At 54.4% G+C, this 26098-nt stretch overlaps 5 protein-coding genes and 1 non-coding gene across 7 annotated transcripts; 4 read left to right on the forward strand and 2 right to left on the reverse strand.

Moving 5' to 3' along the window:
- Window positions 1-326: 326 nt before the first annotated feature.
- Window positions 327-7637, forward strand: pks-2 (polyketide synthase-2; the record flags this gene model as incomplete). The annotated part of the gene is made up of 4 exons (XM_950845.1): window positions 327-669; window positions 827-6384; window positions 6440-6757; window positions 6816-7637. The coding sequence occupies 4 exons, from the start codon at window positions 327-329 to the stop codon at window positions 7635-7637; spliced, it is 7041 nt and encodes a 2346-aa protein (XP_955938.1).
- A 1609-nt stretch (window positions 7638-9246) lies between these two features.
- Window positions 9247-11853, forward strand: NCU05010 (hypothetical protein). Its single transcript, XM_950844.2, has 2 exons — window positions 9247-9414; window positions 9474-11853. Exons 1-2 carry the CDS (start codon window positions 9276-9278, stop codon window positions 11468-11470), a joined length of 2136 nt encoding a protein of 711 aa, XP_955937.1. The 5' UTR covers window positions 9247-9275; the 3' UTR covers window positions 11471-11853.
- Window positions 11854-12387: 534 nt separating this feature from the next.
- On the reverse strand, window positions 12388-12489 carry NCU15415. The gene has a single exon. It is a non-coding gene; the product is annotated as a tRNA-Ser (tRNA).
- Window positions 12490-12803: 314 nt separating this feature from the next.
- nuo21.3c (NADH:ubiquinone oxidoreductase 21.3) lies at window positions 12804-14754 on the forward strand. Of its 2 annotated transcripts, XM_011396632.1 has the most exons (4): window positions 12804-12963; window positions 13188-13587; window positions 13882-14201; window positions 14308-14754. In XM_011396632.1, the coding sequence occupies exons 2-4, from the start codon at window positions 13325-13327 to the stop codon at window positions 14382-14384; spliced, it is 660 nt and encodes a 219-aa protein (XP_011394934.1). In that variant the 5' UTR covers window positions 12804-12963; window positions 13188-13324; the 3' UTR covers window positions 14385-14754. The 2 variants fall into 2 exon arrangements, with proteins under 2 accessions (XP_011394934.1, XP_011394933.1); XM_011396631.1 differs by having other exon boundaries at window positions 12888-13587; window positions 14308-14744.
- Window positions 14755-14971: 217 nt separating this feature from the next.
- Window positions 14972-17141, forward strand: acp-1. Its single transcript, XM_950842.3, has 4 exons — window positions 14972-15517; window positions 16110-16127; window positions 16346-16426; window positions 16582-17141. Exons 1-4 carry the CDS (start codon window positions 15308-15310, stop codon window positions 16675-16677), a joined length of 405 nt encoding a protein of 134 aa, XP_955935.1. The 5' UTR covers window positions 14972-15307; the 3' UTR covers window positions 16678-17141.
- A 638-nt stretch (window positions 17142-17779) lies between these two features.
- On the reverse strand, window positions 17780-21544 carry NCU05007 (spindle poison sensitivity protein Scp3). The gene is made up of 3 exons (XM_950841.2): window positions 20505-21544; window positions 20220-20338; window positions 17780-20135 (listed from the first exon to the last, which is right to left on the reverse strand). The coding sequence occupies exons 1-3, from the start codon at window positions 20683-20685 to the stop codon at window positions 18435-18437; spliced, it is 2001 nt and encodes a 666-aa protein (XP_955934.1). The 5' UTR covers window positions 20686-21544; the 3' UTR covers window positions 17780-18434.
- Between the last annotated feature and the right edge of the window lie 4554 nt (window positions 21545-26098).

Here is a 26098-nt window from a genome sequence, read left to right on the forward strand (position 1 = left end):
AGGTAGACACCAAAACGACACTGGGAGACGCGGTATCTTCCCAATTCACTTTCACTTCCAATTCTTAGACCAACCCTTCCACCCTCCCCCCCCCCCCCCCCCTCCTTCCCGCTCTCACTCCTTCCATCATCCATCTCTCCCCGTCCGTCACTACCCTACTTCCACACGGGTTATCCAAATCATCCACCTTCTATCAGCAACACCGCCTTGACGAGTATATCAAGACAACTTCTTTCTCGCCAATTATCTCCTTGGTATTTTGCCCACGAAGCATTCTTAGATTCACTCCGAGCGACTCATCATAACACATCCGAGAACTGATCAAAATGGCATCCCGCGACCCTGAAGCCAGGGGGGCCACCGCCGGCCCGGCTCCCCCGCCCAAACAGCAACCCTCCGGCACCCCGGCCCCGGTAGCAATTGTAGGCATGTCCTGCCGCCTTCCTGGGGGTGTTGAGACACCAGGGGATTTCTACCGCATGATGTGCCGCGGGCGGTCAGGTTGGTCCAAAGTTCCCAAAGACCGATTCAACCAGGAAGCCTACAACCACCCGGATCCGGACCACAAGGGGACGTTCAACTCGCAGGGCGGATACTTCATCAAGCAGGATCTGAGCGGGTTCGACGCGGCGTTCTTTGATGTCACAAGACGGGAGGCGGAGGCTATGGGTTCGTACCTTTTCTGTTTTGCGTTTGTTGGTCCCCCGTGAACAGTGAGACAAAAGCGAACGGGGGAAAAGGAGTGGAGAGAAAAGGAGGAGAAAAGAGTTTAAGGGGGTTGATAGGGCATATAAAGGAAGCAATGGCTAACAGGACCTGAACACAGACCCAGCCCAGCGTCTCCTAATGGAATGCACCTATGAAGCCTTGGAGAGCGGCGGCATACCACGCGAGCACATTGCAGGCACCCGCACCGGCGTCTTCATTGGTGGGAACTACGGCGAGCACCGATTTTCGCATATTCGGGATCTCGACACGATCCCCTCGTTCGATGCCACCGGCAACCAACCAGCCTTCTTGTCCGGCCGATTAGCGTACTACTTTAACTTGCACGGCCCAACCTTCACCGTTGACACGGCGTGCTCTTCATCTTTGCACGCTCTGCATCTTGCCGTCCAGTCCATCAGAAACGGCGAGTGCGACGCGGCAGTGGTGGGAGCGAGCCATCTGATAACTCAACCGGATGTATGGGTGTCCATGTCCATGCTTCGTCTCTTTTCTGACGAAGGACGGACGTACGCCTTCGATCATAGGGCCAGGTCCGGCTACGCCCGCGGCGAGGGCTGTGCAGTAATAATTCTGAAACCCGTCGAAAAAGCATTCAAAGACAACGACCACATTTTCTCCGTCATCAGCCACAGCGGGGTCTCCCACAATGGTCGCACCGTCGGTATCGTCGCTCCCTCCCCGGACGAGCAAGAACAGCTTTTGCGAGACGTCTTCACTGCCGCCAAGATCGACCCACGCGAGGTTGGCTTTTTCGAAGCCCACGGTACCGGCACGAAGAAGGGCGATCCGATCGAGGCTACAGCCATATACAAGGCCGTGGGCCGGTATTTGTCCGCAGACGACCCACTGTATATCGGCAGCAGCAAACCAAACGTCGGCCATCTTGAATGCGCGAGCGGTCTGGTGTCGGTGATCAAAGGGGTGCTCTCGCTTTACTACGGGTTCATCCTCCCCAATGCGGATTTTGACAAGGAAAACCCAGGGATCCCATTCAAGGAATGGAACATGACGGTCGCCAAACAGCAGAAGCCATGGCCGGCACACAAGAAGTATGCATGCGTCAACAACTTTGGGTTTTCCGGGAGCAATTCGACGTGTATCTTGGCTGGGCCACCAATCCATCGCAGGATCGAGCTGGGCGAACACGGCGCGTACACCACTCCGAGGCTCTTTGTGCTGTCCGCCAACGATGAGCAGGCGCTAAGGACGAGTATCAAGGAACTGGGTATCTGGTTGGAGCAGCATGCCGAGCTGTATCAGACTACCATGCCGCGGAATTTGGCGTATACGCTCTGCCAGCGAAGGTCGCATTTCCCGTGGAGGGTGGCCATCGTTGAGTCGATTTGTTCTGGTCTTGCGGGATCGCTAAACGGACACGACCTCACTCCCATGCGCGCTTCGTCAGAACAACCACGTCTGGCTTTCATCTTCACCGGCCAGGGAGCGCAATGGTATGCCATGGGCCGTGAGCTCTTGCAGACCCATCCCCTTTACCTAAAGGCCATCAAGCGAGCCGATGAAGTTTTGCGGAAGGTGGGCGCTGATTTCTCCATTTACGAAGAACTCACGCGGGACAAGGAGACGACCAAAGTAGGGCAGGCGCACATCTCCCAGCCCATCTGTTCCGCTGTGCAGTTGGCCTTGGTCGACCTGCTGGACTCATTCGGCATCAAGCCTGGTGCTGTCACGGGCCACTCCTCCGGCGAGATTGGTGCTGCGTACGCAGCTGGCGCGCTGACATTTGAAGGAGCTATGCAAGCCGCTTACTACCGCGGCCAGATGATCGTCGAGCTGAAGAAAGCGTACCCCGAACTCAGAGGCTCCATGCTAGCCGTGGGCTCCGGAGCCGAAGAATGCGCACCTCTTCTCCAGCAAATCAACACCTCGGCATCCGAAGCGGTAGTGGCCTGCGAAAACTCGCCCTCTTCCACCACCATATCGGGCGACGAATCCGCTATCGACCGGGTCGCCGAGCTGTTCCAGAAGAAGGGCACCTTCAACCGTAAGCTGTTCGTCGACGTCGCCTACCACTCCCCGCACATGGCCTTGATTGCCGACAAATACCTCCAAGCCGTGTCGCACATTCAGCCACCTGAATCGCGCTCCTCTTCAACCGTCGAGTTTTACTCGTCCCTGCACGCCCGCCGCCTGTCCTCTCTGTCGGAGCTGGGGCCGTCTTACTGGGTCAACAACCTCACCCAGCCCGTCCGCTTTTCCTCGGCGTTGCAACACCTCATCTCGGGCTTCCGGCCGGATATCCTGCTTGAAGTTGGGCCCCATGCGGCGTTGAAAGGTCCGATAATGCAAACCATCAAGTCCCTCTCTTCTCCTTCCCTCGGCAATTCCCCTTCTACCTCCACGCCGTCCACAGGGACTTTCCCCCCTGGCGCCGGCAACACCGCTGCAGTGGCCACCAAGCTCACCTACCTCTCTGTCCTCGATCGCGCCAAGTCCGCCGCGCAATCCGCCCTCGAAGCGACCGGTGCTCTTTTCACCCGGGGCTTTCAGGGGCTAAACTGGTTCAACATCAACCACAACCGGGAGGAGTACGAGCGTCCGGACTTGGTAGCGGGGCTGTACAGCTATCCCTGGACTAGGCAGTCGTATTGGGCCGAGAGCAGGATTACAAGGCAGCATCGGTTGAAGCCATTCCCGAGACATGATTTGTTGGGCGTCCTGGCAGATTGGAGTTCAGATATAGAGCCTACCTGGAGGAATGTGTTGAGTGGAGGGGTCTTACCTTGGTTGAAGGACTATGCTGTCCAAGGTCAGGGTCAAAGACGGAGGACGGTCTTCCCAGTGTCGGGGTTTGTGGCCATGGTGGTGGAGGCGGCGTGGCAGCTGCATTTGATGAGGCTAGAGGGGGATGCAAGCAAGTTTGAGGTTAAAGACCTGAGAGTGCAGGAGCAGTTGTGGCTGGAGGATGAGGAGAAGGAGTACGAGGTGCTGCTTACCATCCGGCCTGGCGACGATACTGGCCGGCAAGACTCGTTTCGAATCACCTCGTTTGAGGAGAGTCGCGGGTGGCGTGAGCATTGCACAGGTTTTGTCAAGGCTGACTCTACCTCGCCTGTCCGCCAGCCTCTCGGCTTGTCAAGGCCGCGGGCGCAGTCTCATCCCAAGACTGTAACCTTCGGCGAGGACACTGTCACCTCCGCCTCTTCCGTAGATGGACAGTCCGACTCCGCATCCGGTTCTTCATCTCCAAAACCCGCTTCATCCTCGGCCTCAGACAGTGGCTCCACATACGTTGATAATACCACCGAAGCAGACGCGCCAGCCGCCCAGGCCCAATGTTCAACAACCCCCGGCACACCTCCCTGCTCCGGGCACCGCGCCTCTGCCTCCGCTTCCCTTGACAAGAAGAAGCTCGAACAGAAGCTTGAGCACGCGAGGGCCACACACCCGCATAATTTGGAGCTTCACTCGAGCGAGACCATCTACGGTCACCTGGCTTCCTCCGTCGGTGCTCAATACCCCAGCAGTTTCAAGACTTTGACGGAGGTGACAGCGAATGAAAACACCGCTGCGGCTAACTGTGTGGTGAGAGAGACCAAAACGGAGATGCCGTTGGGCCATGAGACTGGGTACAGAATTCATCCAGCGCTGTTGGATGAGCTGCTGCAGCTTCCTTTGTTGAGTTTGGGCGCCGGGATGCAAGATAAGTCCACTGGAACGTCGTACTTGCCGGCAGCGATCAGACACTTGACTATCAGGTCGCGATGGAAGAAGAAGCCCGGTCAAACCTTTTGCGCTCACTCTGGTGTCGAGAACAGCAGCAAGGGGCGTGATGCAAGTTTCATGATCGAAGCCTTTACTTCCCCAGGCTCCACGACCGCGGCGATTTCGATCGCTGGGCTGCAGTTTGAGAGTCTGGAAGCTGAAAAGGAGGAAAGTGGTGGGCCAAGGGAGTTGTGCTTCCAGGTGAGATGGGAGGAGTTCAAGACTGAAAACAGGGCCGACGCCGATAATTCGGATGATAACATGGCCGATACAAAAGAACCAGAAGACAAGTCCACTTCCAACATAGCAATCATAACCGAAATGCCCAATCCCGACACATCTCCACTGATTAAAGCTGTCTATAACCAGATTCAGAAGCGGACAGGAAAGCAGGCACGGATCTCTTCCATACAAAAGATCACCGACTTCACCAAATCCTTCTTCCTGGTTCTCTCCGAACTCGACCAATCCCTCGTCAGCTCCCTCACGACCCAGAACCCTGCTGCAGAAGAGCAACTGAACCAGATCAGAAAACTTTTGACCACGTCGGCGGGACTGCTCTGGGTAACCCGCGGCGCAACCCGCTTCCCGACTTCCCCAAACTCCAACATGGCTCTAGGTCTGTTGAGGACGGCGAGGAGTGAAGCTTCGGCGGTTGCTGCTGCATTGGATTTGGATCCTGAATCGAGACTTTCTGCTGAACAGCAAGCCAACCTGATTCTTCAGGCATTCAGCCGGTCTGTCCTCTCCTCCTCTTCTGCCGCCCACGACGAGAACGATTCCGAAACCGCCGAGCTAGAATTCGCCGAGGAGCAGGGCAAGCTGTACGTCCCAAGGCTGGAGCCTGATCCGCAGCTCAACCTTGAAATCTCCCGCGAACTTGGTCCCTCCATCCCATATACACAATATTTCCACCAAGAATCTCCCGAGCTCAACGGACTGAGGCAACTAGAGCTTGCACCCAGCCATGGGTCCAAGGGTAACATGCATCACCTCCATTTTGAAGACCGCCCCGAGACTGTCTTGAAAGACGACGAGGTAGAGATCCTGGTAGCGGCAAGCGTGATTACACTTGATGATGTCGACTACATCCAGCATGACGCGTCCCAACACCACCACATCGCGAGGGGCTGTTCCGGCACCATCTCCCGTGTTGGCAAGGGGGTTCATGAGGTCGCTATCGGCGCCCGCGTCTGTGCCCTAGCGGAGGGCCGGTTCGGCACGCACGCCCGAGCAAAGGTAACCAGCGTGGTGCCGCTGAACAGCAACATCACGCCCGAAGTAGGCGCCGGGATTCCGGTTTATGTCGCTCGCGCGTGGCGAGCCCTCGTCACCCTCGGTCGCGTACACAAAGGCACCAAATTGATGATTCAGCTGTCCGGGCCGACGAGCGTCGCTGCGGTGGAAATTGCCAAATCCTTGGGCGCAGATACGTGGGTGTATGTCACCAACGACGTTGAAGCCGATGCGGCGCGGAAGTTGGGCTTTGCGGGAGAAAAGGTCTTGGATGAGCGAAGCATTTACATCCGAAGAAAGCTGGATGAAGCCACCGGCGGGACAGGGTTCGAGGTGATCTTGACGGTGTCGGGGGGCAGAAATAATGGAGGCGAAAGCGAAGCCTGGCAGTGCCTAGCTGACTTTGGCCGGTTGGTAGAGATCAGGGCATCGGGGACGCAGAGTTCGAGGCCGCAATTGGGCGCTAACGCGACGTTTGTGAGCATCGACATGGTCAGCTTGACTGTGGGCAGGCCGCAGGAGATGCAAGAGACTTTGGTGGCCGTCATGCAAAAGCTGGAGAAGGGAGAGTTCCAGCCGCCGACCAAGACGCATGTCTATAAGGTGTCTGAACTATCAGCGGCGCTGGAGTGGGTGAAAGGGGGCATGACAGTGTATCCCGTTGTGGTGGCTGCTGGAGAGAAAGATCAGGTCAAAGTATGTCATCGCTGGAGGTGCTTGTCAGTTTGAGCAAGTGGCTAACGAGCAACAGGCAACATACCGCAAGTCAAGGGGGATCTTCCGGAGAGATGGTACTCATATCATCATTGGTGGCACCGGCGGCCTCGGTCGATCGATGGCCAAGTACATGGCTGAGCATGGTGCCCGGCACATTGTCCTGCTGTCGAGAAGCGGCGGAGGAAGGGAAATGGCTGAACAGCTGGAGAAGGAGATTGCTTGCCCTGATCTGCACATCCGGGTGGAGAAGTGCGACGCGAGCGATGAACGGCAAGTGCGCGAGTTGGTGATAGACTGCGCTCGAGAGTTGCCCAGTATTTGTGGTGTCATCCACGCCGCCATGGTGTTGAGGGTATGTTGTGACCCGTCCCCTGTTTGCCTTGTACGTCAACCCAGCTAACAGAACCCAGGACGTTCTCCTCGAAAGCATGTCCTTTTCCGACTTTACCCAAGTCATCCAGCCCAAATTTGCTGGGGCCTGGAATGTGCACAACGTCCTGTCAGATACAGGTGCCAACCTCGACTACTTTGTTGTTCTATCCTCGGCCGCTGGTATCCTGGGCTCGCGTGGCCAGGGCGCCTACGCAGCAGCGAATACGTTCCTCGACTCGTTTGTGCAATATCGTGTGCGCAACGGCCTACCAGGCACCTCGCTCGACCTCACAGCCGTCACCGACGCCGGATACCTCGCCGAGAACGCTGAGCGGCAGGACGACATCATGCGCAACTTTGGCAACGAGACCGTCTCGGAGCAAGAAGTGCTCGCCTTGTTGTCTGCCGCGGTCCGCGGGGTCAGCCCGGCCCAAGTCCTCACCGGGCTCAAGCTACACGTTCAGGCGGATGGGTCGTGGCCGTACTATGCCTCGGACGCGCGCTTCACTCAACTCAAAGCCGAGGCTCTGGCGGCCGCTGAGCGTGAAGGCCACGTTCCCAAAGCCGCAGCGTCTGCGGGCAATGCCTTCCGGGCAGCCAAGACGGACGAGGAGGCCATGGCGATTGCGGGCCAGGGCATTCTCCAGAAGCTGTCGGATGTGTTGACGATTGATGTGGCAAACCTGGACGCGACGAGGAACATTACGAGTTACGGGTTGGATTCCTTGACGGCCATCGAGTTGAGGAACTGGATTGCCAAGGAGTTACGGGCCAATCTGCAGATCTTGGAGCTGTTGAGCAGCGGGACGGTGAATGATTTGGCGGCGATTATTGTGCAGAAGACGAGGGCCGGAACATGATTTGTATGCTCGGCGGGTTTTTGATTATGGGAGGACAAGTCATGATACCACTCAGGAATAGACTGCCGATTCCGTTCTCTCGGCAGTCGCTTCACAGAAACCAGTATGTCGGCCATTGGTGTTTGTTTGGTCGCGGCGAATCGTGACGAGCACTGGTCAAACAGCAAGGAGACGGAAGGGAAGGAAAATATGTAGATTTTTGATTGATTGCTTGGTTGGCTGCCAGGAAGAACTTGAACTGTCGAGGGGGGAGAAGGAACCTGGAATGTCTGCTTCGACGAGAAGAGCACTCCTTTGATAGAAGTTGGGTTGGCCACGACTGCCACAGCGGGCGATGGGAGAAAGGTGGTTCTGTCTGATATTTGATCACATGTTGATAGCCAGGCAAGTAGAGCTGGGTGAAACCGAGGTGGTTGTTGTAGAGTTTCGGTCAGAATAGCGACACGTTTCAGTTCATTTTTCGTCGGTTGCCTGGTGTCGAGTGATGATGAGGTTGACCAGAGTAACTGAAGTAGTTAGTTGTTGCAAGGTAGAAGTGGGTTGAAGCGACAAACAGCCGGGCATACTGTGTAGGTTGAGGCCTGATGCAGGGGCATGGTGCCCAGCCAGATCATGCAAAGTGCCCTCTGGCAGTCTGTTAGTGCAAACCTCGTTTTTTCCACCAAGTTTCGCCGCTACGGCAGTTGCTTTGCTAACACTGCCACATTTCCTCTCGGCTGGCTCCGATCACCCCGCCAATCATCAGAGGTACGTAGGTACTTAACTGAAGTAAGTTGCCCCTGTATCAAAGCGCCGCGGCCAATGGAGAACTCGCTCCAGCCAAGCAAAACACGAGAACAGTCAAATCACGAGCGATGGAAATGCACGGCCAAGCGCCCAAAGACCATCTGAAACACGAACCTTTAACTGTACCTACTCTCAGATTTCCATTTTTGGGTGTCGACAACAGAACATTCCATGGGGAAATTCTGAGAACCAGAGGCAACCCCGGGTCAAGAGACTCGAGAGGCCGCCGTCTGCAAAGCCCGGTTCCCGTCCAGACCCTCCGCTCCATTCATATCATACTAACAATATCCACTGTTGCCCGCTGTTTCAAACAGTGGCTGGGCTGGGCTGCTCCACGGGCGGCAGTTCATCACAACTTCTTGAACTCCAGCAACTCCGAGCAAAGTCCAGTCTGTTTCCGACTCGCGATACTTCCACATCCATAACACACTCACCGACTCGAGTCAGTCTGCTACTACTTACACACTCAGAAACCCGAACCCGACTCGACTGTCCTTCTGACCAGCCCAACCGTCGTCACCGTTCCCGTCTTTTCGACACCCGACCAAGACACAGCCCCCGCGGCTGACGATTCGTTAGCTTCCCAGCACACACGCCTTTTGGGTTGAACCACAAAGAAGGGACACCGGGCCAGTCCCACGACAGTCATATCACAACGACCAACCCTTGTCCTGCTGGCAGGCAAGCAAGATACTGCATCACTTTGGGATACAAGAGCTGGGAATATCCACGACATTACATTACAGCATCTCGAGAACCGCATAATATTGCACCATCATCATCATCATCATCATCATCATCATCATCATCATCATCATCATCATCATCATCATCATCATCATCATCACGCACATGGCCGCCAGACAGCACGTAGAAGCGAGGTCGCTCTCGACACTCAACTCCCTCGCCGCCAACCCCCCACAGTACCCTCACAGCGCCGATGTCAAGGAATCCTTGATTTTGTACATATCACGAGTCCCCGGTAGTCGAGGTATGTTCCCATCATTTCCATACCCTCCCTCTTCTCTCGCTAAACAACCCGCGCCACAGATGTCATCCTCTCCCCCTTCCGTCCGCAGCGAAAGAACGTGACGATAGAAGACATTAACAATGCTCTCTACCTGATACACCTTGACCTGCCCACGGACGAACTACTAGTCGAAAACACCCGCCCCAACGAGACATCCACTTCCGCATCGCCTCGAACTAGTGGTGAGAGCGCGAGGAGTGTGATACCCCGGAAACCGTTACCGCCTAGTGCCCGCGTCGAGCTTCCTACTCCGAGACAACCGTCTGCAAACGTACCTGTGACACAAAACAACAACAAGAACAATGTGCCCAACAATACCGGGCCGGTACCGACCAGGTTGCCGTCTGTCAGACGCACAGGTTCTGTAAGACGCCCACAAGGCCTGGGTTCGGAGAGGGTTGAGCGGGCTGTACCTGCTCAGGAGCCTGTTGCTGGGAACGATGGAGGATACAAACCGAACCCCATGTTCCAGCCCAGTCTGGTTTCCGAACAGCCTCCCAGACAAACGCCTCAGCTCCCTCCCCCGACCGAAAATCTAACAGCGATGCGTCGTCCCTTTGGCCCACGGCCACAGACCGCTTTGACGATTCCCGAGGAGCCGGCGGTCAGCCCTGGGACGACCCCAACGAGCAACCGACCCATCTCACCTTCTGATCAAACACTCTACACTCCTACTCCCAACGTTCCCCGACCCGGCGATGGGGTCCTCTCCCCTCCTACCGTCACACGTGCTCGCGCCTCCAGCAACTCGAAACTAGCGGCAACAATTCCTTTCACGCTTACACTCATCCGGCGAGATCCTTCGACCAACCTCCAGTGGAACGTGGGCAAGATCTCTTCGTTTGAGACAAACATACCTACTCCCGAGTCTGCCCATCCGGATCTCGGTGAGCTACATGATGCGTCAACCCCCGAACCACCGCCGCCGATTGCGACACAGTTGATTGACATCCATTTGGAGACATCCGGGTATGCAAAGTACAAGGGTATGCTCAGCCGTGCAAACATTGAGGCTTTGCGGCCGACTTCACCTCAATCCTTTGCCCGGACGTTACAGGGCTTAGGGGCGAGTTCGGGGAGTACAAGTGGGAATGGAAATCAGGGTGATCGAAGATCAAGTGGAAGCCCGCAAAAGCAGATCATGGGTGTGACGCACATGGAAATGGAAGAAGGGTTCCATCGCCAGGTGGTCATGGCCTACACCAAATCCTGGACCTCGGGCCTCAAAGGCGCTTTCAGACGACACTCTCGCTCGGCCAGTACCGCCTCGGCTACCGCTGGCGACCGCCCGGGACACAACCGCGACGGCAGTTCCTCAACCATTGGCTCAGCCGATCTTTCGCCTAACGAACACCAAAAGCCCCAGTCTCCCCCGCCCAACCACAACCGCCAGGATTCCATGGGCGGTGGCCAACTCATAACCCAACCAGGCCCCAACCTCCGCCCCAAAGGCTACGTCTTCCTCTCCCCCTGGCTAGGCCGCTGTGAATTCCGCACCGGCTCCACCGGCCGCTCCTTGAAGTGTCGACACATCCTTGACGAGCACACGGGCGGAATCAACCAGCTCTCGCAAATCGATCCTGCCAAACTCGCCCAATCCGTCCGCGACGCGCCCACCATCGGTCAATCCCGCGGCGACAGTTTCAGCTCCGCCATAACGGGCGCCAAGCCCGTTTCCGAACTCCGCTTCAACTTACCCTCCGAACCCCGTTCCCCTGGCGCCGGCGGCACCGGCGCGGAGAACTACCCGCCGGGTCACGCTGCCGGGTCGAAGCGCCATTTCCGCTTCTCCAAGTTCCTAGGTCTGGAGCCACCCAGCTCGGAGGACGAGTATTTTGACGATGAGGAGCTTTTTGATCCGAATGCACTGGGTAGGGAAGATGCGGGTGGAGGAAGTAGAGGCAAGAGAGCGAAGCTGGGAAAGCTGATTATTCATGATGAGGGACTGAAGATGCTGGATTTGGTGGTGGCGGCTAATATGGGGGTCTGGTGGAATACATGGGAGAAGAGGTTCTAGGAGACCGGGACCAGGGAACACAGGGACAGACACAGTGAGTCGCTAAGGGGGTGTTTAGGTTTGGGCGGCGTGAGGGTAATGAGGAGGGGAAGGGGGGGTATTGGGAGGTGGAAAAAAGGGGGCATGGAAAGGGAGATAGTGCGGTGCCTGGGGTGATAATCTTGATACTAGGAGAGAAAGGGTGTAAGTTAAGTGAGGAAATGGGGGGATATGGAACAGAAATAGGAAGGGAAGAAAGAAAGGGAGAAATGGTGGGGATAGGGAGAGGCGACGGAGCAGCACATAGATAGCATGATGGCATAGATAAGATACCCATAGCGTAGCATGGTCACAGAGGTAGCATGGTGTGAGGCATGAATGATGACTGATGAATTGAGCTGTCAGTGTCTTATCTTTTCTGTGCTGGTCTGGTGTCATTGGTGATGATTATGCTGGAAGTGACCTGGTGCCAGAGGCAGCTGAAACGTGATGAGGGTGTGATCTCACGGGGGAACAGAACATGTCCTGTCCGAAGTCAGATATATTCTGCCGTCCAGGGGGAAAAATTCATGCTGCTGGCATTAACGGTATATCGCACCGAGGGTTTTCATGGTGTACTACTTCTTGGATTGGACATGACCACAGATTGACCTACCAGGAATAATGAGTGTAGTTGTATGTACGATCAAAAGGAAGTGCAAGTAGCTTCCAACCCAGGAGAGCCATTTGTTATTCAAAGCTCGAGACGCGTAAGGCCACTACATTTGACGGAAAGGCACAGTGAAACTAACCGCCAGAGGCAGAACATCTAGGGTACCGATGACTATAAGGGCAAAAAACATGTATCGTATATAACAAATAACTCGAGAAGATAACTTGGAAGGAAGCAAAAGACTAAGATATGCCCCAAAGGGAAACAAGAAAAAGAAAAAGCTAATCGTCAACAGTAGGGTTCGAACCTACGCGGGCGAACCCAACAGATAGGCAAGAATAGTGAGGATTATTCAAGTCTGTCGCCTTAACCACTCGGCCATGTTGACAAGTGGATGTTGTTGGTAGTTTGGGTGACCAAAGAGGCTAATATAGGGAAAGCAGCTTCAAGTTCCCCTGAGCTGAGTGAGGGGTTGGGCTGTTGGTTGGTTGGACTGGGAGCTGCAGCCCAGTACACTAGGTGGTGGGAGCTTGGGTGGGGTCCCGCGGTCTGGCCCACCTGGTAGGTAGCTATGGTGGGGTAGGGCGACTTGGCGGCAGGCACTGGGAGCGGCATTGGGACGGAATCACGTGCACAGTCACACCTTCGCAACACAGCTGGCCAGCCGTAGCCAATTGCAGCTCAGCCTTTCCAATCCACTATGCCGTGCCGTGCTGTGGGTGGCTCCAAGGCTCTGGAAGTGGACGTCCTGTCGGCGATACTCAGCTCCAAGCACACGGCAGGGATCCATCGACGACCGACCGACGTCAAGTTATCGCAGCCCGGGGATTGTTGCTTGCTGAACGTCCGTTGCCTCCATCAGGTTCGTGCGCTGTCTCCGCTTCCCGCCCTTGAGGTTGAACTGCTTCGATCCACTCTGTAATACATACCGTCGTCCCAAATTGGTTCTGGTTGTTACCAACAGAACTGAACCGAAGTTCGAAGCCGAAGCAGAGGAAACGACATCGGAGTGGAACCGAACGAAGTCGTCGCTGAGTCGCAAGCGCAGAGAGAGCACTGTATTGACCTGCGACATCATCAAACCAGGCTTGCGACGACAACCAACTACCTACCTAGCCACTCCTCTAATATCACACCTGGCGCAACGCATTTGCCTCACCTACCCTGCCAGCCAACCTCAAAACCAACAATTAATCAACACCATCCACCGCAACCCGCCCATCATGCTCACCACCACTGCCTCTTCGGCTGCGGCCGTCGCGCGCCAGCTCACCACCCGCCGAGTCATCGCCCCCTCCTTCGTCTCTCAGGCCATCCGCACCTACGCAACCCCCGCCGGTCCCCCGCCCAAGGGCTTCCGCATTCCGACGCCCAAGACGTGGGACCAAGAGGAGGAACACGTGCTGGATAAGAACGGACGGTACTTTCTTTTGACGGAGATGTTTAGGGGCATGTATGTGGCTATGGAGCAGTTTTTCAGGCCGCCGTAAGTATCTTGTCTGTCTTTTGTCTGTTTGCTGGCTTGGGAGGATAGGAGGTGGTGAGTGGTGGAAGTTGGAAGGATCTGGGGTGAGGAGGTGGGCAGGATCCACGACATGACAAGTATCATGACTCGCGCACTGGAGTAGTATGGAGATTGCGGCTCTGCGGCTCGTCGCTTGGTTAAGCGCGCTCGTACTGTGCTGCTCCTCCCGCCGCTCCTCCGTCACCACGACGATCAACAGCTACCTAACGACTGCGCAAACCCATACCACCATATTTACTGACACCTCTATTCCAGGTACACAATCTATTACCCCTTCGAAAAGGGTCCCATCTCCCCCCGCTTCCGCGGCGAGCACGCCCTTCGTCGTTACCCGTCGGGCGAAGAACGCTGCATCGCCTGCAAGCTCTGCGAGGCCGTCTGCCCTGCTCAGGCCATCACCATCGAAGCTGAAGAGCGTGCCGATGGAAGCAGAAGGACGACCCGCTACGATATCGACATGACCAAGTGCATTTACTGCGGATTCTGCCAGGAGAGCTGTCCCGTGGATGCGATTGTGGAGAGTCCCAATGCGGAGTACGCAACGGAGACGAGGGAGGAGTTGTTGTATAACAAGGGTGAGTTCTTTTCTGGGGGATGCCGTGATAACCTGGTGCTGGCTGGAGATAGGTTCTTGCTGTCGGGGGGCCAGGAAAATATGACATGTGCTGACAACAGATACAGAAAAGCTACTCTCTAACGGAGACAAGTGGGAGCCTGAGCTTGCGGCTGCTATTCGCGCCGATTCACCTTACAGATAAAGGGGTTGTGGCTTGAAGACCGGATAACAGGACGGACAATGAAGACAGAGATTCTTTTTTTCGTTGTTGCTATGCTAGAGTTTCGGAACCAGCAGTTTCGGACGGGTTGCGGTATCAACAGGACGCACCATTGTGTTATAGAAGGCAGGCAGGCAGGCAGGCGGACAGGCAAAAGAAGGCTGTAGATACATTTGTGAATTGCGTCCCTCATCCAACTTCTTGTCTTTTTGAAAGTCATCTCGCCAGGGAAGATCCTATATGCGGCCAAAGGGACGCATCAAGAAACCTAAAGATGCTTGAAAGGCTGAATGTACAATTAGTGTACGGTACCATCTGTAAGATACAAGCTGTATCGTGATGAACTCCATCCCATCGTATCCATCAACCGGGATTACCCGTCTAACAGACGAGTGGAGTGATCCTGCCCGTGGGGTGTTAGTGGAGTATCTGCTTGACACATTTCTCCGCAGTGTACAAGACGGTACCTGAGCGACCTGCACGTGACTCGGCTGACGAGTAGCAGAACGAGCTGAAGCTTCCATGGCTGCAGTTGCGGGGGAGCATCGAGGTTGTACGTACCAAGGTACCTCCACACGCTGAAGCTCCAGAGTCAGAGGCGGGTTTGTTAGCTTCGTTGGCCGCCGCCGCCCGCAGTTGCCCGCACCCGCTTCCCGCGCCCCCGGCGTACCATAGGCAGTAGGCGAGAAATTTATCATCATCATCGCTGATTCCAGCCAACCACCGCCCAGAAATCCGCTTCCAGCCAGAGAAACCCGCAACAACCTCGTCCGAGAACCACCGAGTAGTAGCGTCACACTCATTTTCGGCCACAGCCTTTCCTGTCACCACCACCGACCCTCAAACACCCGACCGACCCGCGCAATTGACACTTTCCGCGACAGCCCACCCAAACAAAACAAAAAATGTTCCGCACCGCCGCCCTCACTGCCGCCCGCGTGGCCCGTCCCGCCGTCGCCTCCGCCGTCCGCGCTGGTGTTGCCCGTCCTGCTTTTGTCCAGGCCGTCCCCAAGGTCGCTGCCTTCCAGGCTGTCCGGTTTTACAGCGCCGGTGGTCATCTCAAGAAGGATGAGGTCTTTAGCAGGATTGCGCAGGTGTTGAGTGGATTTGACAAGGTGCGTTTTACATCACAAGAGACCTACCCGACACGACATGCATACAAACTTCGAGCAGGAGGATGAGGAGGAGGAGCAGAAGAAAGGAAGGAGATAAGAAAGAGGTGTGAAGAGGCAGAGGGATACGAGTGGTCTAGGGACATACGCTACGCGAAGACAAGAGGAGAGAGCGTGCGGGGGAGCATCATCATCGCAAGCAAACCAGCCGGACAACAGAACACAAACGGAGGAAGACCAAAAAGATGCGAAGAGCATATCAAGGCTGCGCAGACGCGACAAAACGAGATGGAATACGATGAAGAGCACTGCGTGCTCCACACGCTGCGCCATGGTCGGATTTATCGGGAACTTGGGAGCTCTTCGAATGGGTCTGCCCTGCCGGCTGGGCTGGTTCTGCTCCGATGATGATGCTCTCCCCTCGCTTTTTTGCCCTCCTCCTCTTGCTATCTTGCTGGTCAACTTCTTGTCTCTTGCTCTTCTTTCTTCCTTACCTCGGCTGGATCTCCCCTCTCCTCCAGCCTCTTCTTCAGAAGCCACAACAGTCCCGTGTTCGCAACCTTTTTCCAGGCCCAAGCTAACATCTACTTTCCAGGTCAACGACCCCAAGAACGTAAGTACAGACGCAAACACCAACATTTCCTCCTCACCGTCACGGAGACGAACTATGATGTGATTTTTGGTCATGATGGGTCAATCCCAGTGCCCTGGTGCTCCCGGCCTGACAGTCTGGAAGGAGAGACGAGACGGGCAAACCGCAAGAATAGATGCAATGGAACGAGACCAAAGATACAGGGATGAGAGATTCTGACACAAGTTTGCGCATCACAGATCACCGAGACCGCCCACTTCGCCAACGACCTCGGTCTTGACAGCTTGGACACCGTTGAGGTTGTTATGGCTATTGAGGAGGTATGTTGCTCCCTTTTTTTTTCTTTTTATTCCGGGCCCTTGTCATATTCCCTTTTCGGCCCAAGCTCAGCCTCTTATCACAATCACCCTTCAACCCAAACACAGTCATAGCACATGGACGCCAAACACGATGCTAACAAACCTACCCGCAACAGGAGTTCTCCATCGAGATCCCCGACAAGGACGCCGACCAGATCCACTCGGTCGACAAGGCCGTCGAGTACATCCTCAGCCAGCCCGATGCCAACTAAAAAAAGTCCTCTGTTTCGTTCCTTGTTCGAGCGTTTTAGAAACCCCACTACTTGCGCAAATATAAAGCATACTTCTTCTCCCTACCTACCCACCTTACCTTTTCACCTCTATCTTTATCCTTAACTAGGTCGATTCGAAACATATCTTTGTCATTGTTTGGGATTCGATTCGATCTGTGTACCATACGAAAACTTAGAACCTGAATGAAAGAAGAGATGACGAATGGAATGGAGCATCGTGATGGGTACGGGCTAGATGTGAATTGTGGGCAGGTCGGACTTGGTCTTGATGTTGTTATCATTGTCAGAGTGGTTAGTCTGGGTTGGTCAACGCGGCGACACGTTGCAATGTTTGGTGGTCACTAAAGTGGTATTGTGGCAGGCTCAATATAGCGTTGGTGTCAACTCTTGTGCTGTTGCGTTGTGTTTTGTTTGTCGCCTATATCCGTACCTACACACTACTTACATACCCCCCCCCCCCCCCTTTCAGGTAAAGAGAACAATCATGACTGGAGCGCACTCAACTTGAAGGCCTGGGTTTATATGTCTTCCTGTCTGATCACTGCTCAGTTCAACAAACACAGACCAGTACCTGAATCGAGCGAAGTTGGCGAACCAGGAGAAACCATCTGACTGGGTATCTAGATGTATCTACCTTTAAACTGAATAGATACGTGGTATTTCTCAAGAGAAAATGTCAACTTTGTTGCGTGACCAAGTGAAGAAGATGTGACCGACGAGAGATCCTTGATACTACGACGGAGTATGTCTGGTCCTTTAAATGTCCCACTTCAATATTTAGATCGCGGCATGAAGATACCTACCTTAAGGTATGCATGTATTCACCACCACCTCAGAAACTTGCCCTCAAGATCACGTAAAGCCAGAATTGTTCGGTACCTACCTCAAGCTAAAACTGGGCTCCGTACCAACCGATATTCTTTCCTTTATTTTCCTCTTCGTCTTGTTTTCTTTCTATCTTTTATTTTTTATATATTTTACAAATTTTTTTTTTAATTCTTTTTTTCTCTCTCTTTGTTTAGGAGGCATTGATTCGTTCATTCACTCCTGGGAATCTCAATAGTATCGACTCCATCCACTTCGGTTAACCTGCCTTTATAGTGTGTGCGTACAAGACGCCGAGCGAGGGGCTCAGTGAGGTAACAACAAAGTTGATGATCTACAAACGATATCATTCAAGATAACAATACTGTCGCTGCTCTGTGTATACAGCCAAAGTACTACTTAAAGCAAGAAAAGTGGAATCCACCAGCTACTCTATACACCATTAATCCTACACTACCACCCCTCGCTGACATACATGTCATGCAACTACCTTGACTCCGAGAGCAAGGAAGTGGAAAACAATTACAACAGTTGAAGACCAAGCATGAATTCAAGCGCTTTTGATCTTCCCCTTTCGTGATTAGATCCTTCAAATGTTTTTGTTTTGCACGCCATCCCCCCTCCGCTAAGTTGTTTTCCTATGGCCAAAGTATGCTTGTTGCTTCCCATCCAGTTTTCTCTTCGCCTCCCATGCGCTTTTGTTTTGCTCAGTTCCATGAAAGAAAACAAAAGAAAAAAAAAAAAAAAAAGCTGCCAGGTTATGTGTCATATCCAAAGGACCGCGCGTCTATGCATATAAAGATGGTGAAAGTTCGATGTTGAATCGTGTGAGATGGCTGAGATCGCTGCAGTGTTGAAAATTCGAGTTCCCGTATCGAGCAGCGGATTGCCCATCGAGACAAGGCGGTCGATCATTTCCCACCAACAGCCCCAATGGCACCCACCTTGCTGACACCGTTCTGGCCGTTCTGACCCTTCGAGTCATCGCCGTTCGCACCACCGGCCGCCAATCCGTTCCCACTAGCGCCCGCATAACTTCCCCAAGGCGACGAAGATGACCCGCCGTTACCCAACGGACCTCCGTTTCCCAGCGGGCTACCGTTACGCTTCTGGTTCTCCCCCGCATGGGTGGTGTCCTCCTCCTCCTCCATGGTGAAGACAAACTCGCTCTGTTCCTCCTCCTCGCCTTCCTCATTATCCTCATTGATGATGGGTGTGGTAAACCTCCCGCTTGTCGAGCTCATAGAGTTGGAGCTAATGTGCCTCTGCAAGCTGTCTCCCCTTTCCTTTCCAATGACACCGGCTCCGGAGGCTCCATTGCGGCCCAAGTTGGGGTGAAGACCGCGAGGACTAGAGGAGATGACGGATACGTCCTCGCCGATTTTGCTACGCTGGAATTGCTGAGTGAGCGCAGACAACGACTCGCCGGTCAGGCTTCCTTGGCGGTTGGAGTCCTCAGATACGAAGGCGCTGGCTAGGCTCGAGTTACGCAGCGGGCTGCCAACGTGTCCAAAAGCCGAGGGCGGGTGCTTGATACTGCGGCCAGCGATGGGCATAAAGCTGAGACTGCCGCTACCTCCGTTGGACTCCAGCTTTTCCCTCTCCTCTTCCTCTTTTTGGCGCTGGAAAAGCTGTCCCCATCTGCTCGGGCTTTGAGAAATCGGGCTACCGAACTTGGTCGCGTCGAGCCCGGTGGAGTCCAACGGGGCGTCGAAGCCACGAACGGTAGCGGTGCTAGATCCCCTCCTCGCGCGTTCGGCCGGGGTCAACAACTCATTCGCCAACTCTGCCGGCACGTAATCCTCCTCGTTGTCAAAGATCAAGTCAGAGTCCCAATCCCGGTCATGGGGGACGCTCTGGCTCATCAGCCTGGGCTTCGCAAACCGGGTCGAGCTGCTGTGCATCGGCCTTCTGCCAAAACCAAAGTCTTCACCGCCGAGGCTGGAACCATAAAAGGCCGCCGAGGAGTGAGTGGGCGGGCTATTGGCGAATCCATCGCCGCTGAAGAGGGACTGGGAGATGTTGTCATTTCCACCGAAAGCGGAATTACGTAGCGCACGGAGGGTGTGCGAGGTGTTGACGTCCTGGGTCACGCTCATGCCGAGGGAGCTGGACTCCAGACCGAACTTTTCGGGAACCGAGGAGGGCCAGGGGCCGTAGCGGGCGGCGTGGGAGATGCCATTGCTGTCGAAGGACGCGGGGAGGGGTGCGTCTAGGACCGACAGGCCCTTGGGGACCGGAGAAACGCCAAGACCGAAGCGGGCGGCAAGATCCTCATCCCGGGGAGAGCCAAATGCGGTAGTGGGGTTGGAGGTATAAGTGGTATCGATGGTCGGGATTCCATTGCCTCCGCCGTTCTGGCCAGGCTGGGGGACGTATTGTTCATCGTGATGGCCATAAGCGGAGGCGGAGTACGGGGGAACGGCGTCGGCGCGGAGGAACGAGTTGGTAAGGGCGCTGTTGGATGGTTGATGGTAAGTGGTTGGGTTCACGCGGGCACCCAAAGCGACGGGTGGGGCCCCGATCGTAACACCGCCTTTGCCATAGTTGACACGGCGGCCGTCGGGCAACACGTGGATGTTGGCACACTTGGGACCGAATTTGCAGTTACCCTATAACCATGGTGGCACAGGAACATGTCAGCAGGAGGACGACAGGATGGAAAGGCCCGGGGATTTGGGTCCTGATGGTCATACCTTGGCAAAATATTTGCACACCGTCTCGGCCGCGGCACTGAGGTCGTGGCTGAAGGGACACGCGGAGCCGGCCTGGCAAGCGCCCTGGCGGAAGAACTTGCACGGAACATGTGATGTGTCTGGGAAAGAGTCGTGCGCGTTAGCCCATAGGCGACACTTTGGGGTATTCGTCAAGAATTTCTTCATCTTGAGGGGATATGGTGCTTGGTGCTCTGATTCCTGTTCTCACAACGACGACGACCAAGACATAGCGGGGAGAAGGGCATTGTCATCAGGGCAACTCACTAGGCGGACTACGTGAATGATCAAATCGGTGTGTTGCTGGCAGTTGGCCGCCAGGCATGGGAGACGCAATCATGGTCGGGGCAGCACCAGGCCCGGCGGGGTTTGGGTTGATATTGAGACTGCCCGATCGTATATGACTGTGACTACGATAGTCGGCGGCCGCACCGTTGGTAGCGGACATGGCGTTGGAGTGCTGCAGCGAGCCTTGGAAGGGGCGCAGATTGTGATTTATGAATGCTGTTCAGCCCAGGTATGACTCTAATCGGCGGTGCGATTCGGGGATCAGACGAGGATGCCCGAGGCGGGGTCGTCCGGTATCAGGCCGTTGTCAGCCCGTCGTCGGTGCGTAAGTCCGGCTGGAAGAGAGGGCGAGGCCAGGAAAGAGCCCGGGCTAGGTGGCTGGCGGGTCAAAGAGGTAGGTAGGTACCGTACTTGATGCCTTTGTGCCGGATGTCCGTTGATGTTGCTTTGGGCAATGGCGGCGGTGACGAATTGGAAGCAATTGATTATGTCCAAGGCAAGGTTTGGGCAAGGTAGGCACAGAAGTGAAGAAGTAGAGAAGTCGGGATGGAGTGGTGACTGGCAGGGGGGGGGAGGTGGTGTTGAAGAATCGAGATGACAGCCGAGGCCGGCCACTAACAGGCGGAGACGAGGCAGTTGGGGTCGGGGTCGGGTGGCAGAACTGAACTTAGTCGGGACTCAAGCTGTACAATACCTCTAGTGGGCGGTATGTATGTGTAGAGGTAGGTCGGTAATGTATCCAATGTGCAGATAGAGGGAGGTAGGTACGTTAAGATAGGAATAGTAAAATGCCGAAGCAAGGTAAGGTAGGTAGGTAAGGTAGTACGGAGCCTTTACATACACGATAACTCGGCTCGGCTCCGATCGCAACAAAGGGAACCGGAGGACCTGGAAATCGCCTGAGGGGAAAAAGATTGGATTGGAATTTCCTTCAGTTGGGCGGTGGAGGGGCGGCGGCCCGATTCTGGTCGCCGGGCAGCCAGTAGCAGGGCAGGTACCTAGGGAATGCTTGCTGTTAGTGCAAGTCCCCGAATGCGCTTGCTCGGTTCAGGCTGCGTGTTGGGCAGGTTGTTCGGTTGTTAGTGATTTGGTGGCCGGTAACGGCCTTCCGTTATCTAGCGCACTCCGCCAACTCCTGCGAGTCTCACACCAGCTGCTGTCGAGTACACTGAATGCCAAGACTGCCAGTGGACGGGCGGAGGTACGGAGGGGAGTCGGGGTAGAATCGGCCAATTGCAGCGAGGGAAGAGGGGCAACAGGCGGGGTTCACAGCTAGTATCGCGTCAAATGCCGACTTGATTTGCTGATATGGCGATTGGTTGAGGCAGGCAGATGCCCGAGAGCCAAACTCCACGGTGCCTGCCAAGCCTTGATTCCCTTGTTGCCAAAGAGGAAACGATAAAATGTGACAGGGGCGAAGTTGAGGTTATTCAGAGTTTGTCATATGCACCTGATGATGTTGTAGTAGAGGGGTGGCAATTATCAGTCCGATCCAGACATCTACCGATAGATTGGATGACCAAACAGGAACTGGGACGGAAGATGGATGAGGTGAGATGACAGATAACGTCGATAAATAGGTATGTAGTGGATGGATCGGGGGCCGGCAGTGACGGGGACCTTGTTGGACTCGTGGATTCGATAAACGTAAAGAAGGGAGGGGATCGGGCGACAAGATAAGCCCGGCTATTCCTGGTCGGGATGACGGACACTCGATCGGATAGACAGAGTGCTCATCAGGGTATTGTATGATAATATCACGGTATCAACAACGACTCAAGGTTAAGGTCGGCTTGGTCGAGTCAGCCGAGTGATTTCAAGTTGATCTCTCACTTCTCAGCGTCTCTTGGTGGTGTAACCTGAACATGGAAATACGCATCCGCATGACGGGAGAGCTGGGATCCAGGTTGATACAGGCAAACCGGGAGGAAAGAAACCATGCAAGTCAAAGGGAACAATGAAGATGGGGATGGAGGTGAATAAATGGAACCAACGAACGGAGGGACAAGAGGCTGTTCAGTTGCCTCGGTCGAGTTAGTTGTTGGCTGGTCCGCGCCTCGTCCACGTTCCGTTCCCTTCCCATTCCACCTATTTCCATAACAAGGCTGACTTCTCAGCTGTGTTTGCGATGGCAACCATCGCGAGGCATTCCCCTTCCTTCCCGCTCGGTCATTCGGAGTTGAGTGGGGTATCTCGGCTACCTTTACCGTATCTTACGCCCCCATCTCAGTCACGGCCATACGGGTTCAAGTCCGTCGGTGTCGGTGTTCAATGTCACTCCCACTGTTTATTATCTAAATGACTAGGTAACATCAGACTCCATAGTCGTTAGGGTTTTGTAGAAACAGTATATCAATCACAAAGATCATATACCAGTGAATGATGGCCGAAGCGTGTGAATTGGAGTTCCCTGTCTCGAGTGTGGGGTGAATAATTGCATGAGTGTGGCCAAGGCGCATGCCCTGCCTGTGCTTGCCTCAAGCTGTCAACCCGGCCTCTTGTCTCGGTGTGGTGACACGGACCCTGGGCTCACCTGGCTCCAGTCTTTTGATATCGAAACATTCACGCAACAGCCATCTTCCACGACACATTGTACCTATTCATTCGATGATTGAATTTGTCATACGGGCAATCCGCTGGCACACAAGGCAGCCGGACAGGTCGGTTGCACAATTCTGAAGCTTCAAGCCGTCTGGCCGTGGGGGTCACGGTTCATTCCTGCGCCAAGGTCAATACTTAGCCAAGGTGTGTGTCTCGGTGAGGGCAGTAGTGAGGGGATTCGACCTACTCGGAAGCATTTCCACCGGGAAGTTGCAATCGGATGGGCACCCGCGCCACTTACCTCTAGTTCATGTACCTAGGTACCTCTGGGTACCTTAGGCGGGCGTGCCTCGTCACGAGAACATTCACACTCCCCGCCTCCTTCCATAGATGCCCGAGCCTGGGCGTCCCGTCATGCACTCACTTTATCAGCTGCAGTCGGTGCCTTGGTTCGTTTCCGTTTTCGGATTTTCAAAACTTCCGACAACTCACTCTTATCGAAATCAATTCCTTCCGTCGGATTCGACTTGACACGCTGACAGCTTGACGCCTTGACTGCCTGCCGACGCATGTCTCACTCCAAGCCTCAATCATGGCTCACAGCATCAACAAGCCATCACCAGCACTGTGACAAGCTCCTCCAAATTCAGCAAAAATAAAACTCAGTTCTCCTGAGGCCTGTCGACATTCGAAAACATGGCGGCTCGGACCGATTCCACACATGGATGTTGATCACATCAACCAGGAGGAGATACTCAGCGGGTTCACAAGCCAAGAGCAATGGTTCACGCTACCTAACGTTGATCAATCCTCCACTTGCCTGGGTTAATCCCTTTGATCCTGTCACCACAACGCCACACTAGTGGTTGTTTGATAATCCGGGGTGCAGCCGGGGTCCACAAGGTTGCCATCGATTCATCGAATTAATCCCCCTTTGTCGACCAACCTTGTCCATCATTGCCCATGAGGATTTCAACAGGCCAAGATCGACTGGCTGGCTGGAACTCACAGGACCACCGCCAGGGTTCCTTTGCGAGGGTTCGCAAATGCGAGAGCGGGTATCACTTCATGTCCCATGCACAAGAGAGATCATCTTGCAGCAGAAGACCACAAGCAAGATTCATTCACAACGGTTTCTTCTTCATTGGTCGTCTCTTCTGTTACTCTTCTTCCTCAAGTTATCAAAACCGGTCTGCGTCCTGCACTCCTCAGATGTCACAAATTGTCAAGATGTGACAACTGCCATTTTCATCACTTCTCCAATCAAAGCCCGATACACGACACCCTCATGATCAGCTAGTGGCTTGTTCTGACTGCGAGTGCAGGAATAGCTTCACAAACCCAGGACGAGAAAGACTTGTCCACATGAGTTGAAGTCAGCCGCGCATATTCACTGCTTCACTCAGTTTGGGAGCCATTGACAGACGAGATGGGACCAGGGCTACTGGCCTTACTTCTTTCGTCTCGAATAGCATGAATCTCTCCTCCATGGAACACCATCTCTTCACTTCCCCTCGTATAATCAGCACAGATCAACGTCCGAGACCACCATTCTTCACAAACCTCAGCCATGGCATTGATCCATGGCCTACCACTCGGAAGAACTGCTTGGCCGAAATCAGGTTTCCTTAACCGTTCTCGAGCCGCCACTCCTATCCGTCCCACCCATCCTAGGCTGCCTCTCTGGTTTATCGTCTCGAGATCAACCACAGCGATCAACATCAAGGCAGCCCGGCACTCAACAGCTACCCCATGAGCCACCCATGAGCCACAATATGGGCCCCATGATCAACGAATCGTCATCGTGGTACGATTGCCATTCTCGCCATTCTCCGTTTGCCGCCCTCAACGATATCGATTTCGTTTACTACACTACCACATTCGCCATCATCGCTTGCTTACCAGTCCAGAAGACTCGCGTCATCCAATCCTACAACTTCCATTGCCACATGCCACCCTCCTCATACTGACACTCGCCCAGCCTCGTTACGGTGTAGAGTAGAGGGTCCCAACAACTGTCATAAGCCCAAGCGCCGGCGATAGTCTCAGTTGACACGGGAACCTTTTCTCCGCCACAGTCACTGTCTCACTCAGCCAATAAGCACGTCAGGCACGTGGACTGAGACAAGGCAAGACAAGACAAGACAAGACAGACGGGCTTGACATGCTGCCGTGAGTCGAGTCTGAGTCTCGGATCATTATAGCGTTGGTGTTCACTCCCTTTCTCAAGGAGAGGTTTGTCTCATACGAAGCTCCACTTATACGCTACTACGCACCTAATTCCACGTGAGTGCAAGTAGCGGTGCCACAGTGCCCCTTGGAATGTAATTCAGGCCCCAGTGGGCTGAAACGTGAGCGCAGAATAGCTTTCCCTTGGAATGTTTGTGGGTGTAGGAGCTGAGGTGAGCTTCACTTTCTTCCTCTTTCTGATGGTAGTGCCCACAATCGAGGATTAATGGCAGATGGGATGTCCCAAAATCTCACATGAAATGGAAGAGTCGACTCTTCAGCTCAGGACCCAGTCTCCAATCGTTATCGCCATTTCCAAGTTCAAGTCTGGAAGGGACAGTGAAAGAAGGCTCCTCCGTACTTCCGGCACTGTTAACAGTTTCCCCCGGCCACGCGTCTGTCCTTCTACCCTACTTCCACCTTCACCAACACCAGACACGCAGTTGTGATCTATCGACGCGATTATGCATGCCTGAATCAATGCGAGTTAACTAACTTGGACAAACTACCACCAAACTTAGGTAGTTCACGGACCACAGCAGCTTTCCCCTCGAAGCATAAAAGCAACTGAGACATGGACATCCAACATCGAACACCTGCCGACCAAGAAATGTTGGAATGATGGTGTCAAGCTGCCAGCCAGGTTTATCCGCAGAACTGGGTATCGAATCCCATCGTATGATGGAGTCGCAAGTGAACAGATTGTGGCAACTACAGTGCCTTTGGGAAGGAAGGCAGTCATCCTGTTTGTAACGGTTAACGTTAACATGAACGTCACCTGCTACCTACTAGATGCTGGTACC

The sequence above is a fragment of the Neurospora crassa genome, linkage group VI (assembly GCF_000182925.2).
Source record: "Neurospora crassa OR74A linkage group VI, whole genome shotgun sequence".
Lineage (NCBI taxonomy): Eukaryota > Fungi > Ascomycota > Sordariomycetes > Sordariales > Sordariaceae > Neurospora > Neurospora crassa.